General features: G+C 39.9%; 1 protein-coding gene across 4 annotated transcripts in view; it reads left to right on the forward strand.

Moving 5' to 3' along the window:
* The first annotated feature begins 292 nt into the window (after positions 1–292).
* CR2 (complement C3d receptor 2) overlaps positions 293–14,931 on the forward strand; it is a 49,244-nt gene continuing 34,605 nt past the window's right edge. The window contains exons 1-2 of one of the 4 annotated variants that reach the window (XM_027564356.1): positions 293–453; positions 13,372–13,551. In XM_027564356.1, coding sequence (XP_027420157.1) covers positions 396–453; positions 13,372–13,551 — 238 coding nt within the window. In that variant the 5' untranslated portion in view covers positions 293–395. The remainder of the gene's footprint in view (positions 454–13,371; positions 13,552–14,931) is intronic. The other 3 variants (XM_027564357.1, XM_027564358.1, XM_027564359.1) reach the window with 3 other exon arrangements.

Here is a 14,931-nt window from a genome sequence, read left to right on the forward strand (position 1 = left end):
GAACAGGACAGGACAGGAGAGCCTCATAGATCGGTCAGGGTAGTGCTATTTTGCTTCAGAGCCCCAGCGGCAAAAGTAGATGCCCTGGGCTGCGCGGTCCAAAAAGTTGGAAAGCGAGTGCACTAAAGATTGGCGTCTGGGCCAAACAGTGAATCAGAGTTTCTCCGCCCGCCGGCCCCGGGCCAACCCGCAGCTCCTTCTGCCACCCTCACGGTGCGGTCCCGCCCCCAGCAGCCTGCAGGTGTGCACTCAGGCTAGCACGTGGTGCCAGATACTACTTAAGGGCCCACCTTCCCCTGCTTGCAGCTGCCAGCTTCTCTAGCCCTGTCTTCTCGGAGCTGCTGGAGGCTCGCGGGTCTCAGAACGCATCCCGCCGCTGGGGCTGCAGCCGTGGCATGGGCGCCGCGGGCCCGATCTGGGTTTTCCTGACTCTTCTCGCGCCGGGGGTCCTCGGTGAGCTGGGAATGGGATCATGGAGGTAGGGAAGCTTCTGGGACCGGGATGGCCTCTGTGCCACGATGCAAAGGAAGCAGTCAAAAGTGAGAAGGTGGGACAACCTTGCCTGCTTCTCGCTCGTTTGGGGCACCTCTCTTGGTCCTGAAGGTCTTCGCTCGCTGCTCCCGTGCTGGGGCCACCAGTATCGCTGGATGCATGACGGAATGGCACTATGTGATCTGTCCAGTGTATCCTGTGGCGTGACGTGCCCGCCCCGTGCTCGCCGGGCTCCGAGCGGCCGGGACTCAGCATGTGCTCAGCGCTCTGGGTCCCTCAGGTCTGCGAGCGCTAATGCCGAGACCCTTATCCGAAACCTAGTTGTGCTGAGTGCAGTTGCATGCTCCGCTAGGCGCGGGAGTTTCTGCACACACTGAACGCCCCCCTGCCAATAAAAACAGCACAGCCTCCCGCTAGCTTCCCAAAAAGGAACAATGTCTGATTCCCAGGCGTGATTCTCATATATATATATATATTTTAAATTTTGATGTGATATTGGTAGAGAGATCCTAAATGCTAAACATCTGGAGCTACTTAGAAAAGCTGATATATGAATAAAATACTGCAGTTCTTTGTGTTATTTATTGTCAAGGGCACCAGAAAGTGTCATTCAACGTTTATTATAATTTTCTTCCTCCAGATTGGTTTAATTTTAAATTGTAATTTAAATTGTAAATTAAGATTGGAGTCTGTTGGTAATAGGCTAGGTATAACTGTCTAATAATTTTCAGAGGACAGTGGATAAGAAATTTACTGTATACAGACCTCAATACCTACGTGACTTTTAGCAAGTCATTTAGTTCCCAAGCCTCAGTTTCTTCACCTTTAAAAGGAAGCTATTGATAAGCAGCCCTACCCTTACTGGACTGCCCTGAATAGCAGATGAAATTAAGCAAATGAAAGCTGGATGTTTGGTGTTATTACTAAATGCCAGTAATAAGATGACTATCTGGATCTGTTTTGATGGAGTCAGCATTTAAGCTTGACCACTGCCAGCTTGCTAGGGGATATTGCATACTTCGGTTCTATTACAGTTTACTTTGTCAACTTCCTAACATTCAGCTTTTTCCTGACCCTTAATTGAACATTTCCCCAAACCACTATCTCTCTCTCCTACCTATTAACTCTCTTTGAACAAATGTACTTTCACAACTTTCTCTAACACATCTTTGTGGCATTGTTCCTGACCAGACTTCTTGCCAGCGTTCCATTCGTTTTTCTAAATTTCAGAGAGGATGTTATCAATTGAAAATCAACTTCTTTAGCAACCCTGCCAATTCATTGTTCCCCCAAGGATGCCAGAGCATCCCCTTCCAGTACCAGAGCAGAACTATCCTCTCAGTCACTTAACTCCAGACACACGAAAGAGCAGGTTTACTGAACTGCCAGCTGTCATAACTAGTGTGCTTCTGTTGTTTGTCTTATCATTCTCACACCAGTATTCTGATCATTCTCATTATGATTACCTTTGTAACAACCTCCTCTCTTACAGGTTATTCTGATACTTGTCCAACCTTTCCAATCATGAAAACTAAAAATATCTTTTTCATTATTTCACTCCCTTGCTCAAAAATCTAAAAGGGCTTCCTACTGACTGTGGAATTAAGACTTTGGATCTCACTTAAGCATACCCCTCCTGATTCCCTACCACTTCCTGCTCGTCTTGACTGACTGTCACCCTATGATCTCTTGCTCATGCTCTGCTCATACCCTCCTCCTACTATGTACCCTCCCCTGTCCATCCCTTGGCTCTTGGCCAGTTCCTGCCTCTGAGGATGCTTAAGAAACTCTTGACATTCCTTTTACAAAAAGTATGCATACATATATTTTTCCAGTTTTATTGAAAAATAACTGATATACATCACTAAGTTTAAGGTGTACAGCATGATGGTTTGATTTGCACATACTGTAGAATGATTACCACAGTAAGTTTAGTTAACATCCATTTAGTTAACACAAGATAAAAAGAAAAGAAAAAAAATTTCTCCTTGTGATGAGAACTTAGTGAAGTGAAGTAGCTCAGTCGTGTTCAACTCTTTGCAACCCTGTGGACTGTAGCCCACGAGGCTCCTCTGTCCATGGGATTCTCCAGGCAAGAATACTGGAGTGGGTTGCCATTTCCTTCTCCAGGGGATCTTCCCAACCCAGGGTTCGAAACCAGGTCTCCCGCATTGCAGGCAGATGCTTTAACCTCTGAGCCATGAGTGAAGCCCAATGAGAACTTAGGACATACTCTATTAACAATTTTCCCACACATCATAAAACCATGTTAATTATAGTTATCATGTTGTACATTACATTGCTATACTTATTTTTCATATAACTGGAAATTTAAAACTTTTGATCATCTTCCTCCAATGCTCCTCCCATGCTCTGTCTTCAGTAATGGTAAATCAGATCTCTTTTTTTCTTGGAGTTTGGTATTTTTGTTTTTAGATTCCACATATAAGTGAAATGATACATTATTTGTATGTCTCTGACTTATTCACTCAGTATGCCTTCAAATATCCACGTTGTTGTGAATGGTAGGATTTCCTTGCTTTTTAATGGCTGAATAATATTTCATTGTATATATTCATCCACAACTTCTTCGTTCATTCATCTGTTGATGGACAACTAGGTTATTTCCATGTGCTGGCTATGTTTACGTGTATAAATAATGCTGCTATGAACATGGGGGTACAGATATCTTTTCAAGTTAATGTTTTCATTTTCTTTGTATATATCCCTAGAAATGTAATTGTTGAATCATATGATAGTTCTATTGTTAATTTTTTGAGGAATTATGGTGACTTTTGGTTTCTAGGTTCCATCTTACCTTCCAGAGATATGTCTGGGAGTTGGCTTAGAAATCCAAGATTTAACAAGCATTCTGAAAAATTCTGAAGCAATTTTTAAAGTTTTAAAGACCAAATTTCCTTCTCAGAGTGGTTTTGTTTTTCCCCTTTTGCCTATTTGCATAAACCAATTCAAATTTCTTATACTCTTAAATTTCACTCTTACCTTGACTGACAGCCTCACCTCACTCAACACTAAGGAAACAAAATCATTAAAAGAAATTCCCCTATTTTCCAATCATTTACCTCTGTCTGAAATCAGATCCTTTTCTCTCCTTTGCTTAAAACCTGCCAAGGGTTTCCCATCACACTGAGACAAAATCCATGCTCCTTAAACTCAATGCCAAGCCTCTGCCTCTCTCTGAAATTCTCTATATTCCTCACTCACCACCTCTGTTCCAGCCATGCTGACCTTCTTTCTGTTCCTTAATTGGAGTCACACTTGTTTAGCTATTGCACTAGTTTTCCTCTGATAAATACTTGTCTACAGGTCACCCCTTACCTGTCTCCTCAACATTCAGGTCTCAGACCCACTGTTATTCTTCTCTGACTCTTTGACTCTTACCTGAAGTAGCTCCTGCCCCAGGTCACTCTATCACATAACCATGTTCTTTTTTCCACAGAGCACCTATCATCATATAAAACCTTTTAATTTATTTACTTGTTTGTTCCCTTACCAGGCCATGAGAACAAGGCCTTTGTCTTATTGCCTGATGAATCCCCAGCATTTGCATATATCTAGGAGTTCAGTAAGAAATTTCTATTTTCTTCTATAACAATGGAAGAAGTATCCTTCCTCCTGACAAAAGTCAACTCCTCTTTCTGTGTTCATGATCACAATCCATCCTCTGTTTCCTGTGCAAAGACTTTACCTCTGCAGATATCCCCTGTCTCGTATCATCCATTTGTATCTCTCCCTTGGATGATCCCCACCAGCAGTTAAATATGCCCCAGGGCATACTTTCTTTGGTTGCAGGAAGAAGCTTTTCATGATCCAGTGGCATTCCATTTTTTTGTCCTTTTTCTCATCTTTCTCAGCAAAAATTCTCATTGACTACTTTCTCACACTTATTTTTCTCATTAATCCTTCCCAGACAGGCTTCTTTCCACACTATTGTCTTGAAGCTATTCTCATCAAGGTCAGTACTGACCTTCTGCTAACAAATCCAATGGTCATTTTTCTATCTTTACCTTTCTCAGTCTTTCGGCAAAAGCTGATTGACTTCTGCCTCTTGAAACAGTTTTCATTATCATCTTCCAAAACAAGACACTCTTATCTATTTTTTCCTATTTTTACCTATCCTATTTTCTCTGGTTACCTTTAGTCTCTTTTGCCCTATCTCTAATATTTTTAGAGGGTCTTAGGGTTCAGTCCTGGGCCTCTTCTGTTTTCCTCCATACTTTATTCCTAAGAGAGCTATCCAGTCTCATGACTTTAAATACTATTTATATGTTGATGACTCATACGTATTATCTGTAGCCCTGAGCTCTCTCCTGAGACTCAAATTTGTGCATGCAATTGCATTTGCATCTTAATGTCCACTGAGTATGTTAAATATACCAAGTCTAAAGTGGAACCAATTCTGTACATTCCCCACAACACACACATGTGCACACGTGCACACACACACGTGCACGTGTGCACACACACGCACACAGACACAGGTCCATTCCAATCTCAATACATTGTATTACCATCAACCAAGTAGCTCAAATCAAAAGCTTAAAAGCCATTTATTAGGTTTTTCCTGGTGGTCCAGTGGTTAAAACTCTGTGTTCCCAATGCAGGGGGCTTTGGTTTGATCCTTGGTCAGGGACCTAGATCCCACATGCATCAAATAAGTCCCAGTGCAGTCAAATAAATGAATAAATAAAATAAATTTTGTTTAAAAAAGCCTGAAGCCATTACTGAATATTCCCATTCCCTTAGCCCCACATCTAGTACAATGGAGTCCTACCAATTTTATTTCTATAGTATATTCCTAGTTTATCTGTTTCTGTCTCCTTGTATCCAAGCTTTATTTTATTTGGGCTAATCTACTTTAATAGCCCCCAGATTGTACTTCCTACTTCTGAAAGTAAAAGTCCAGTCCATTCTCCATCCAATTACCAGATTATTCTTTTTAAAAGTTAAACTAGATCACATGACTCTCTTGCTTGAACTCTCCAATGACATCCACCCAAAAGAACATGGTGACATCCTACTGTAGACTAAGAAGCCCTGTGCAATTCTTTCTGCTGGGCTTTCTAGCTTCATCCCATTTCACTCTGATCACCAAATTCCAGCCACACTTGCCTTTTGTCTTTGTGACCCCATGGACTATAGCCCACCAGTCTCCGCTGTCCATTGGAATTCTCCAGGCAAGAATACTGGAATGGGTAGCCATGCCCTGGGATCTTATCAACCCTAGGATTGAACCCAGGTCTCCCACATTGCAGGCAGATTCTTTACCATCTGAGCCACCAGGGAAGCCCTAGTCTATTCCTAAGGCATAGCAAATCCATTGCTTTTACCCAGCACCTTACCTTGCTGACACCTTCTTATCCTTCAGTCATAACTCAAATGTCTATTCTTCATAGGTTTTCCTTAATCATCATAACTGAAGTTGTATGCCATCCTGTCTCCTCTTTTCCTAGTCCATTACATTTTGATACATAATTCTGTTTATTTCCTTTATATATCATCTATTTATTTATAGTCTACCTCCCTCTATTTTAATATAAATTCCATGAAGGTGAGAACCTTGTGTCTAATGTTCACTGATGCATATTCTGTATTTAAGACAGTATCTTGGTTAATACCTGCACTGGTCATTCAAAAATTATCAAATAGTAAGGAAACCAGTGTTTTGATATTTGATCATAATAATTCTCATTATCTATAATATTTTCTCCTTCTATCTGCTATCTGTCTTAAATTTCAGGTTTATTTTTATTATCCTATATATTTGTTCTTTATTCATTTCAAATGGACTTCTAAGCCAGTTCAGGTAAATCTCCTTAAACACAAATAAAGAATTAAATATATTTTTGTTTCTAGAAACTCCTTTGCATACTTAGTTTTAACATGGTTTATGTGATGTGTATGTCAATATTTTGTCACTATCTTCTATTTTAGATCCTATCATTATTTATACTGATGTTTAGTCCTGATTTTATTTTATTTATTTATTTTTTTAATGAGAAAACAGATGAGTTTATTTTTAATTCCATATAGTCACACAAGGGCTTCCCAGGTGGCATAGTGGTAAAGAATCCACTTGCCAAGCAGGAGATGTGGGTCCCATCCCTGGGTCAGGAATACCCTCTGGAGAAGTACATGGCAACCCAACTTCAGCGTTCTGTCCTGGGAAATCCCATGGACAGAAGAGCCAGGTGTGCTCCAGCCCACAGTGTCACAAAGAGTCGGATACCACTTAGCGACTAAACAGCAGCAGCAACACAGTCACGTATATCTTTGTGAAAAGCTGTTTCAATATTGGACTCAGCACTGCTTTTGGAGTCCTTGAATTTGGTCCCTTATAGAGTGGAAGGATCAGTCTTTTCTTTTTTTTTTCCCCTCTCCCACAGAGTCCATAAGCCTGTTCTATACATCAGTGTCTCTTTTGCTGTCTCGTATACAGGGTTATCGTTACCATCTTTCTAAATTCCATATATATGCGTTAGTATACTGTATTGGTGTTTGTCCTTCTGGCTTACTTCACTCTGTATAATAGGCTCCAGTTTCATCCACCTCATTAGAACTGATTCAAATGTATTCTTTTTAATGGCTGAGTAATACTCCATTGTGTATATGTACCACTGCTTTCTTATCCATTCATCTGCTGATGGACATCTAGGTTGTTTCCATGTCCTGGCTATTATAAACAGTGCTGCGATGAACATTGGGGTACACGTGTCTCTTTCCCTTCTGGTTTCCTCAGTGTGTATGCCCAGCAGTGGGATTGCTGGATCATAAGGCAGTTCTATTTCCAGTTTTTTAAGGAATCTCCACACTGTTCTCCATAGTGGTTGTACTAGTTTGCATTCCCACCAACAGTGTAAGAGGGTTCCCTTTTCTCCACACCCTCTCCAGCATTTATTATTTGTAGACTTTTGGATCGCAGCCATTCTGACTGGTGTGAAATGGTATCTCATAGTGGTTTTGATTTGCATTTCTCTGATAATGAGTGATGTTGAGCATCTTTTCATGTGTTTGTTAGCCATCTGTATGTCTTCTTTGGAGAAATGTCTATTTAGATCTTTGGCCCATTTTTTGATTGGGTCATTTATTTTTCTAGAGTTGAGCTGTAGGAGTTGCTTGTATATTTACAACCTTAGGATCAACCTTAGGTCTCCTGCATTGCAGGCAGATTCTTTACCATTTGAGCCACAAGGGAAGCCCTACTAATAAGAGTTGATGTCCCCGCAAAGAGAGAAAGTTCCTAAGTCTCTTTGAAGATAAGAATTTCCTAATATTTCTCATCCAGAAAGTGTGATTCTTACTTAATTTCACCCCCAAATGTCATGTTATAAATTAACTTCTACATTTTGCTTCTCCAAGATCTTGGTTGCATCTTAGTCCATGTCATCACTACTGAAAAAATCTTGTAAATTCAGACAGGTTTTCAGCTTATGGAATTATTTAGGGTTGTTCTTATTCACATTGGATATGTATAGGTTAAATCATTTGATTAGGGTGAATTGATACAAATAATGACAGGGTCGTGAAGTTGGTCTTCATTGAGGTCAAACCCTGACTTTCCCCATAGAGTCTTGCTGTTTTGCAAAAGTATATGCTTGAAGACATTTGTAGTTGTTAATGGAGGAAAACAGAGGAGTTGAGAAAAGAAACAGGAGACCTACAGTGTGACATGGGTCCCAACAGTAAAGGCTATTCTTAGATCCTGTCGACCAGTTCAGTCACTCAGTTGTGTCTAACTCTTTGTGACCCCATGGACTCCAGCACGTGAAGCTGCCTTGTCCATCACCAACTCCCAGGTCTTGCTCAAACTCATGTCTACTGAGTTGGTGATGCCATGCAACCATCTCATCCTCTGTTATCCGCTTCTCTTCCTGTCTTCAATCTTCCTCAGCACCAGGGTCTTTTCCAAAGAGTTGGTTCTTCCTATCAAGTAGCCAAAGTATTGGAGCTTCAGCTTCAGCATCAGTCCATCCAATGAATATTCAGGACTCATTTCCTTTAGGATGGACTGGTTGGATCTCCTTGCAGTCCAAGGAGTTCTCAAGTGTTTTATCCAGCACCACAGTTCAAAAGCATCAATTCTTCGGTGCTCAGCTTTCTTTATAGTCCAACTTTCACATCCTAACATAACTACTGGAAAAACCATAGCTTTGACTATACAGAACTTTGTCGGCAAAGTAATGTCTCTGGTTTTTAATATTCTGTCTAGGATAGTCATAGCTTTTCTTATAAGGAGCAAGCATCTTTTAATTTCATGGCTGCAGTCACCATCTGCAGTGATTTTGGAGCCCAAGAAAATAAAGTCTCTCACTTTTTCCATTGTTTCTGCATCAATTTGCCATGAAGTTATGGGACCAGATGCCATGATCTTCATTTTTTGAATATTGAGCTTTAAGCCAGCTTTTTTACTCTTTTATTTCACTTTCATCAAGAGGCTCTTCACTTCCTCTTCACTTTCTGCCATAATGGTGTTGTCATCTTCATACCTGAGGTTATTGATATTTCTCCCAGCATTCTTGATTCCAGCCCAGCATTTTCATGATGAACTCTGAATATAAGTTAAATATGCAGGGTAACATTATACAGCATTGACATACACCTTTCCCAGTTTGGAACCAGTTTGTTGTTCCATGTCCTGTTCTAACTGCTGCTTCTTGACCTGCATACAGATTTCTCAGGAGACAGGTAAGGTGGTCTGGGATTCCAATTTCTTTAAGAATTTTCCAAAGTTTGTTGTGATCCACACAGTCAAAGGCTTTGGCATAGTCAATAAAGAAAAAGTAGATGTTTTTCTGGAACTCTTGCTTTTTCTATGTTCCAATGGATGTTGGCAATTTGATCTCTTGTTCCGTTGCCTTATAAATCCAGCTTGAATATTTGGAAATTCTTGGTTCAGGTACTGTTGAAGCCTGGCTTGGAGAATTTTGAGCATTACATCGCTAGGGTGTGAGATGAATGCAACTGTGTGGTAGTTTGAGGCTACTTTGGCATTGCCTTTTTTTGAGATTGGAATGAAAACTGACTTTTCCCAGTCCCGTGGTCACTGCTGAGTTTTCCAAATTTGCTGGCATATTGAGTGCAGCACTTTCACAGATTCATCTTTTAGGACTCGAGACAGCTCATCTGGAATTCCATCACCTCCACTAGCTTTGTTTGTCATGATGCTGCCTAAGGCCCACTTAACTTCCGAATCCAGGATATCTGTCTCTAGGTGAGTGATCACACCATTGTGGTTATCTGGGTCATTAACATATTTTTTGTGTAGTTCTTCTGTGTTTTCTTGCCACCTCTTCTTAATATCTTCTGCTTCTGTTAGGTCGATACCATTTCTGATCTTTATTTTGCCCAATCTTGCATGAAATTTTCCCTCGGTATCTCATTTTCTTGAAGCAATATCTAGTCTTCCCATTCTTTTATTTTCCTCTATTTCTTTGCATCGATTGCTGAGGAAGGCTTTTGTATCTCTCCTTGGTATTCTTTGAAACTCTGCATTCAGATGAGTATATCATTCCTTTTCTCCCTTGCTTTTCACTTTTTTTCTTTTCTCAGCTATTTGTAAGGCCTCCTCAGGCAATCATTTTGCCTTTTTGCATTTCTTTTTCTTGGGGATGGTCTCGATCACTGCCTCCTGTACAACGTCATGAACCTCCGTCCATAGTTCTTCAGGGATTCTATCACATCTAATTCTTTGAGTATATTTGTCACCTCCACTGTGTAATCATAAGGGATTTGATTTAGGTCATACCTGAATGGTCTAGTGGTTTTCCCTACTTTCTTCAATTTAAGTCTGATTGTTGCAATAAGGAATTCATGATCTGAGCCATAATCAGCCACAATCAGTCTTGTTTTTGCTAAGGGTATAGAACTTCTCCATCTTCAGCTGCAAAGAGTGTAATCAATCTGATTTCAGTATTGACCATCTGGTGATGTCCCTGTGTAGTATCATCACTTGTATTGTTGGAAAAGGGTGTTTGCTATGACCAATGCATTCTCTTGGCAAAACTCTGTTAGCCTTTGCCCTTTCATTTTGTACTCCAAGGCCAAATTTGCCTGTCACTCCAGGTATCTCTTGACTTCCTACTTTTGCATTCCAGTGCCCTATGATGAAAAGGACATCTTTTTTTTGGTACTAGTTCTGGAAGGTCTTGTAGGTCATCACAGAACTGTTCCACTTCAGCTTCTTTGGCATTAGTGGTTGGGGATTACTTGAATTACTGTGATACTGAATGGTTTGCCTTGGAAATGAACAGAAACCATTCTGTCATTTTTAAGAACGCACCCAAGTACTGCATTTCAGACTGTTCTGTTGACTATGAGGGAGACTCCATGTCTTCTAAGGGATTCTTGCCCACAGTAATAAATATAATGGTTATCTGAATTAAGTTCTCCCATTCCAGGCCATTTTATTTCACTGATTTCTAAAATGTCGATGTTCACTCTTGCCACCTCCTGTTTGATAACTTCCAATTTTCCTTAATTCATGGACCTAACATTCCAGGTTCCTGTGCAATACCATTCTTTACAGCATCAGACTTTATTTCCATCACTAGTCACATCCTCAACTAGGTGGTCCTTTCACTTTGACTCAGTTTCTTTATTCTTTTTGGAGTTATTTCTCCACTCTTCTCCAGTAGCATATTGGGCACCTACTGACCTGGGGATTTCAGCTTTCAGTGTCTTATCTTTTTGCCTTTTCATAGTCTTTATGGAATTCTCAAGGCAAGAATACTGAAGTGGTTTGCCATTCCCTTTTCCAGTGGACAATGTTTTGTAAGAACTCTCCCCATGCCCTACACAGCATGGCTCACAGTTTCCTTGAGTTAGACAAGGCTGTGGTCCATGTGAACAGCTTGGTTAGTTTTCTGTGATTGTGGTTTTCATTCTCTGCCCTCTGAGGGATAAGGATAAGAGGCTTATGGAAGCTTCCTGATCGGGGAGACTGACTGTGGGGGAAACTGGGTCTTGTTCTGATGGATGGGGCCATGCTCAGTAAATCTTTAATCCAATTATCTGTGCACGGGCGGGGCTGTGTTCCCTCCCTGTTGTTTGGCCTATGCCTCCACCAGAGACTCCTGTCTGTATGACTCCACCAATAGAAGTGTTGGCTACAAAAACACTGGATTCAGCTATAATCTTGGGAGGTCTGTGTTTTCCTTTGTGTCAGTTAGTCCATGTTTGTTCTTTGACTTGCACCTGTAACTGTTTCAGATTTGTTTGAAAAAGGAGATTTATAGATTTGATATTCAAATATACCATCATTGTGGAGATGAAACTTGAACTGTCTTTCATATCTAGAAAAATTCTTTTCAAGGTACACTGTAAAGCATCAGGTCATTACAGTTTTTTTTTTTTTTCCTCACCTCCTAGAATAAGATTTGTTTCTTTTTAATCATCATAATCACAATTACTTTAAGTCACAGAGACATATCTTGAAACAACTATCTCCTTTTATCTGGTACCCATCAGAAAGTATTTACTAAATGTTTTTGGGGGCATATTACTCCATTAGGTTAATGGAAAAAATAATGAAGAATAAAAAACAATTCTATTTTCTCCTTCAGTTCAGTTCAGTTCAGTCGCTCAGTTGTGTCCGACTCTTTGCGACCCCATGAATCGCAGCATGCCAAGCCTCCCTGTCCATCACCAACTCCCAGAGTTCACTCAGACTCACATCCATCGAGTCAGTGATGCCATCCAGCCATCTCATCCTCTGTCGTCCCCTTCTGCTCCTGCCCCCTATCCCTCCCAGCATCAGAGTCTTTACCAATGAGTCAACTCTTTGCATGAGGTGGCCAAAGTACTGGAGTTTCAGCTTTAGCATCATTCCTTCCAAAGAAATCCCAGGGCTGATCTCCTTCAGAATGGACCAGTTGGATCTCCTTGCAGTCCAAGGGACTCTCAAGAGTCTTCTCCAACACCACAGTTCAAAAGCATCAATTCTTCGGCGCTCAGCCTTCTTCACAGTCCAACTCTCACATCCATACTTGACCACTGGAAAAACCATAGCCTTGACTAGACGAACCTTTGTTGGCAAAGTAATGTCTCTGCTTTTGAATATACTATCTAGGTTGGTCATAACTTTCCTTCCAAGGAGTAAGCGTCTATTAATTTCATGGCTGCAGTCACCATCTGCAGTGATTTTGGAGCCCAGAAAAATAAAGTCTGACACTGTTTCCACTGTTTCCCCATCTATCTGCCATGAAGTGATGGGACCAGATGCCATGATTTTCGTTTTCTGAATGTTGAGTTTTAAGCCAACTTTTTCACTCTCCTCTTTCACCTTCATCAAGAGGCTTTTGAGTTCCTCTTCACTTTCTGCCATAAGGGTGGTGTCATCTGCATATCTGAGGTTATTGATATTTCTCCCAGCAACCTTGATTCCAGCTTGTGCTTCTTCCAGCCCAGCATTTTCTCCTTACTAGGGCCTAAAGTTTTAAAGACTAAAATAGGAATGCTAATTCATAAAAGTAATTTTGGAGGTTCTTACATGAGATGAGGTCACAAAATCTGATATACTTGTTTCCTGTGATATTGAAGAAAAGTTTTTATACCATTTTAGTTTGTTTTTATGAGATTTTATAAAGGTGGAACTCCAGAGTCTTTGTGGCATTTTATTAAAAAATTATTTTCTCCAGCTCTTCTTCTGAAGTCTGTCATAAAAAGTCTTTGAACTCCTGAGCTTGTTTCTCTGTATATGCGTTCATACTGTAAGATACATTTTCTTTGACTCCCCCAAATATCTACATATTAGATTTAATTTCTAAAGATCAAATTTGTCATTGTAACTTGTGACCATACAGAAGCACAGTAGAGATTTTAGCCTCTCAGTTTTGATATTCCTGTGATCTTTGTCTCTAGGTCAGTGTAAATTCCTGCCAAGATATCCTTTTGCTAAGCCTAAAATTCAGAGTGATCAGTCTGAGTTTGCTGTTGGCAAAACTTGGGAATATGAGTGCCTTCCTGGGTATTTCAAGAAGTCATTCTTTGTCACCTGCCTAAAGACCTCCAACTGGTCAAATGCTCAGCAATTCTGTAAACGTGAGTAATCTGTAATAGAAGAATCTTTGAGTCTATAGCATGTCTCTATGGGCTAACCTGTAATTTTCAAGATAAAAGATAAGAAGATTAGTCAGTAATCTCAAATGAATGAGTTCCTAGATTCTCCATGTTTTCTTTTACTCCTAAGGGTATTAGATATTGGGTATTGGAGTTAAATCATCACAGCTGGCCAACTCTGTTTATCCTATAATTTTCATGACTTTGTTCTATGGTCTCTGTACTGTGTTATAGTGATCTTAAAAGTTATATATATCTTAATATATATAACTTTAAGTATATATATCTTTATATATATATATATATATATATATATATATATATATATATTAAAGTGAAATTGCTCAGTCGTGTCCAACTCTTTGCGACCCCATGGACTGTAGCCTACCAGTCTCCCCAGTCTATGGAATTTTCCAGGCAAGAATACTGGAGTGGGTTGCCATGTCCTTCTCCAGGGGATCTTCCCCACCCAGGAATCAAACCCGGGTTTCCCTCATTGCAGGCAGATGCTTTACCGTCTGAGCCAATTAGTACAAACTAATTCTAATATTAGTTTCACCTCAATCTTACCCAATTCAATTCAAGAAATATATTTGAATAATCACTAGGTATAAAGCATGAAGCTAGATGGTGGGGTTGGGGAGAGATATATAAATTAATATGCTAGTCTCTGAGGAACTCCTATACTATTCGTAGAGACTGGCTTTTAAGCAAACACTGTGCTATGGTATAATTTTTTAATCTATAGAGATAAAATTATATGACATCACAGAGAATAAATAATAAGTGCTATCTAGGAGAACCGGGACATCTGGGCATTACAGACAGAAAATAATAGCATATGTCAACATATAAAGATATGGAAGAACATGATGTCTTTGAAAAATACAAAATAGAAAAAAAAATTGTGGTTGGAACACAAGGTTCATGGTGAGAAATAGTAAATGATGAGGACTGGAACTTAACTGTCGTGGGCCATACATTTTTTTTCCAATGAACATTGGTAAGTGATTGTAATTTTTTGAATGTGGGGAGTAGCATGACTGCATTTGTGATTCTAAATGATAATGTGTGCAGTGGCATGAAACATTTACTGGACCAGTGGCAACCGGCATTAGAAAGGTACATTTTATTACTCAGTGATTTAATGAGAGATTTTAGTAGTAGCAAAATAATTGGTTTGGAGAGAGATTTCTGAAATCTAGTCATGAAAACTTGATGATCAATTGAATTAAGGACAGGTGGTAAATAATGAGCTATAGAAAGGAAATGATATATATATTTTTTTTTTTTAAGCCACAAGACTTGCTAGATGTTGCCATCAACTGACAGAGTATAAAAGGGAGGAGAGACTATAAATTA

This window comes from Bos indicus x Bos taurus, chromosome 16 (assembly GCF_003369695.1).
Source record: "Bos indicus x Bos taurus breed Angus x Brahman F1 hybrid chromosome 16, Bos_hybrid_MaternalHap_v2.0, whole genome shotgun sequence".
Lineage (NCBI taxonomy): Eukaryota > Metazoa > Chordata > Mammalia > Artiodactyla > Bovidae > Bos > Bos indicus x Bos taurus.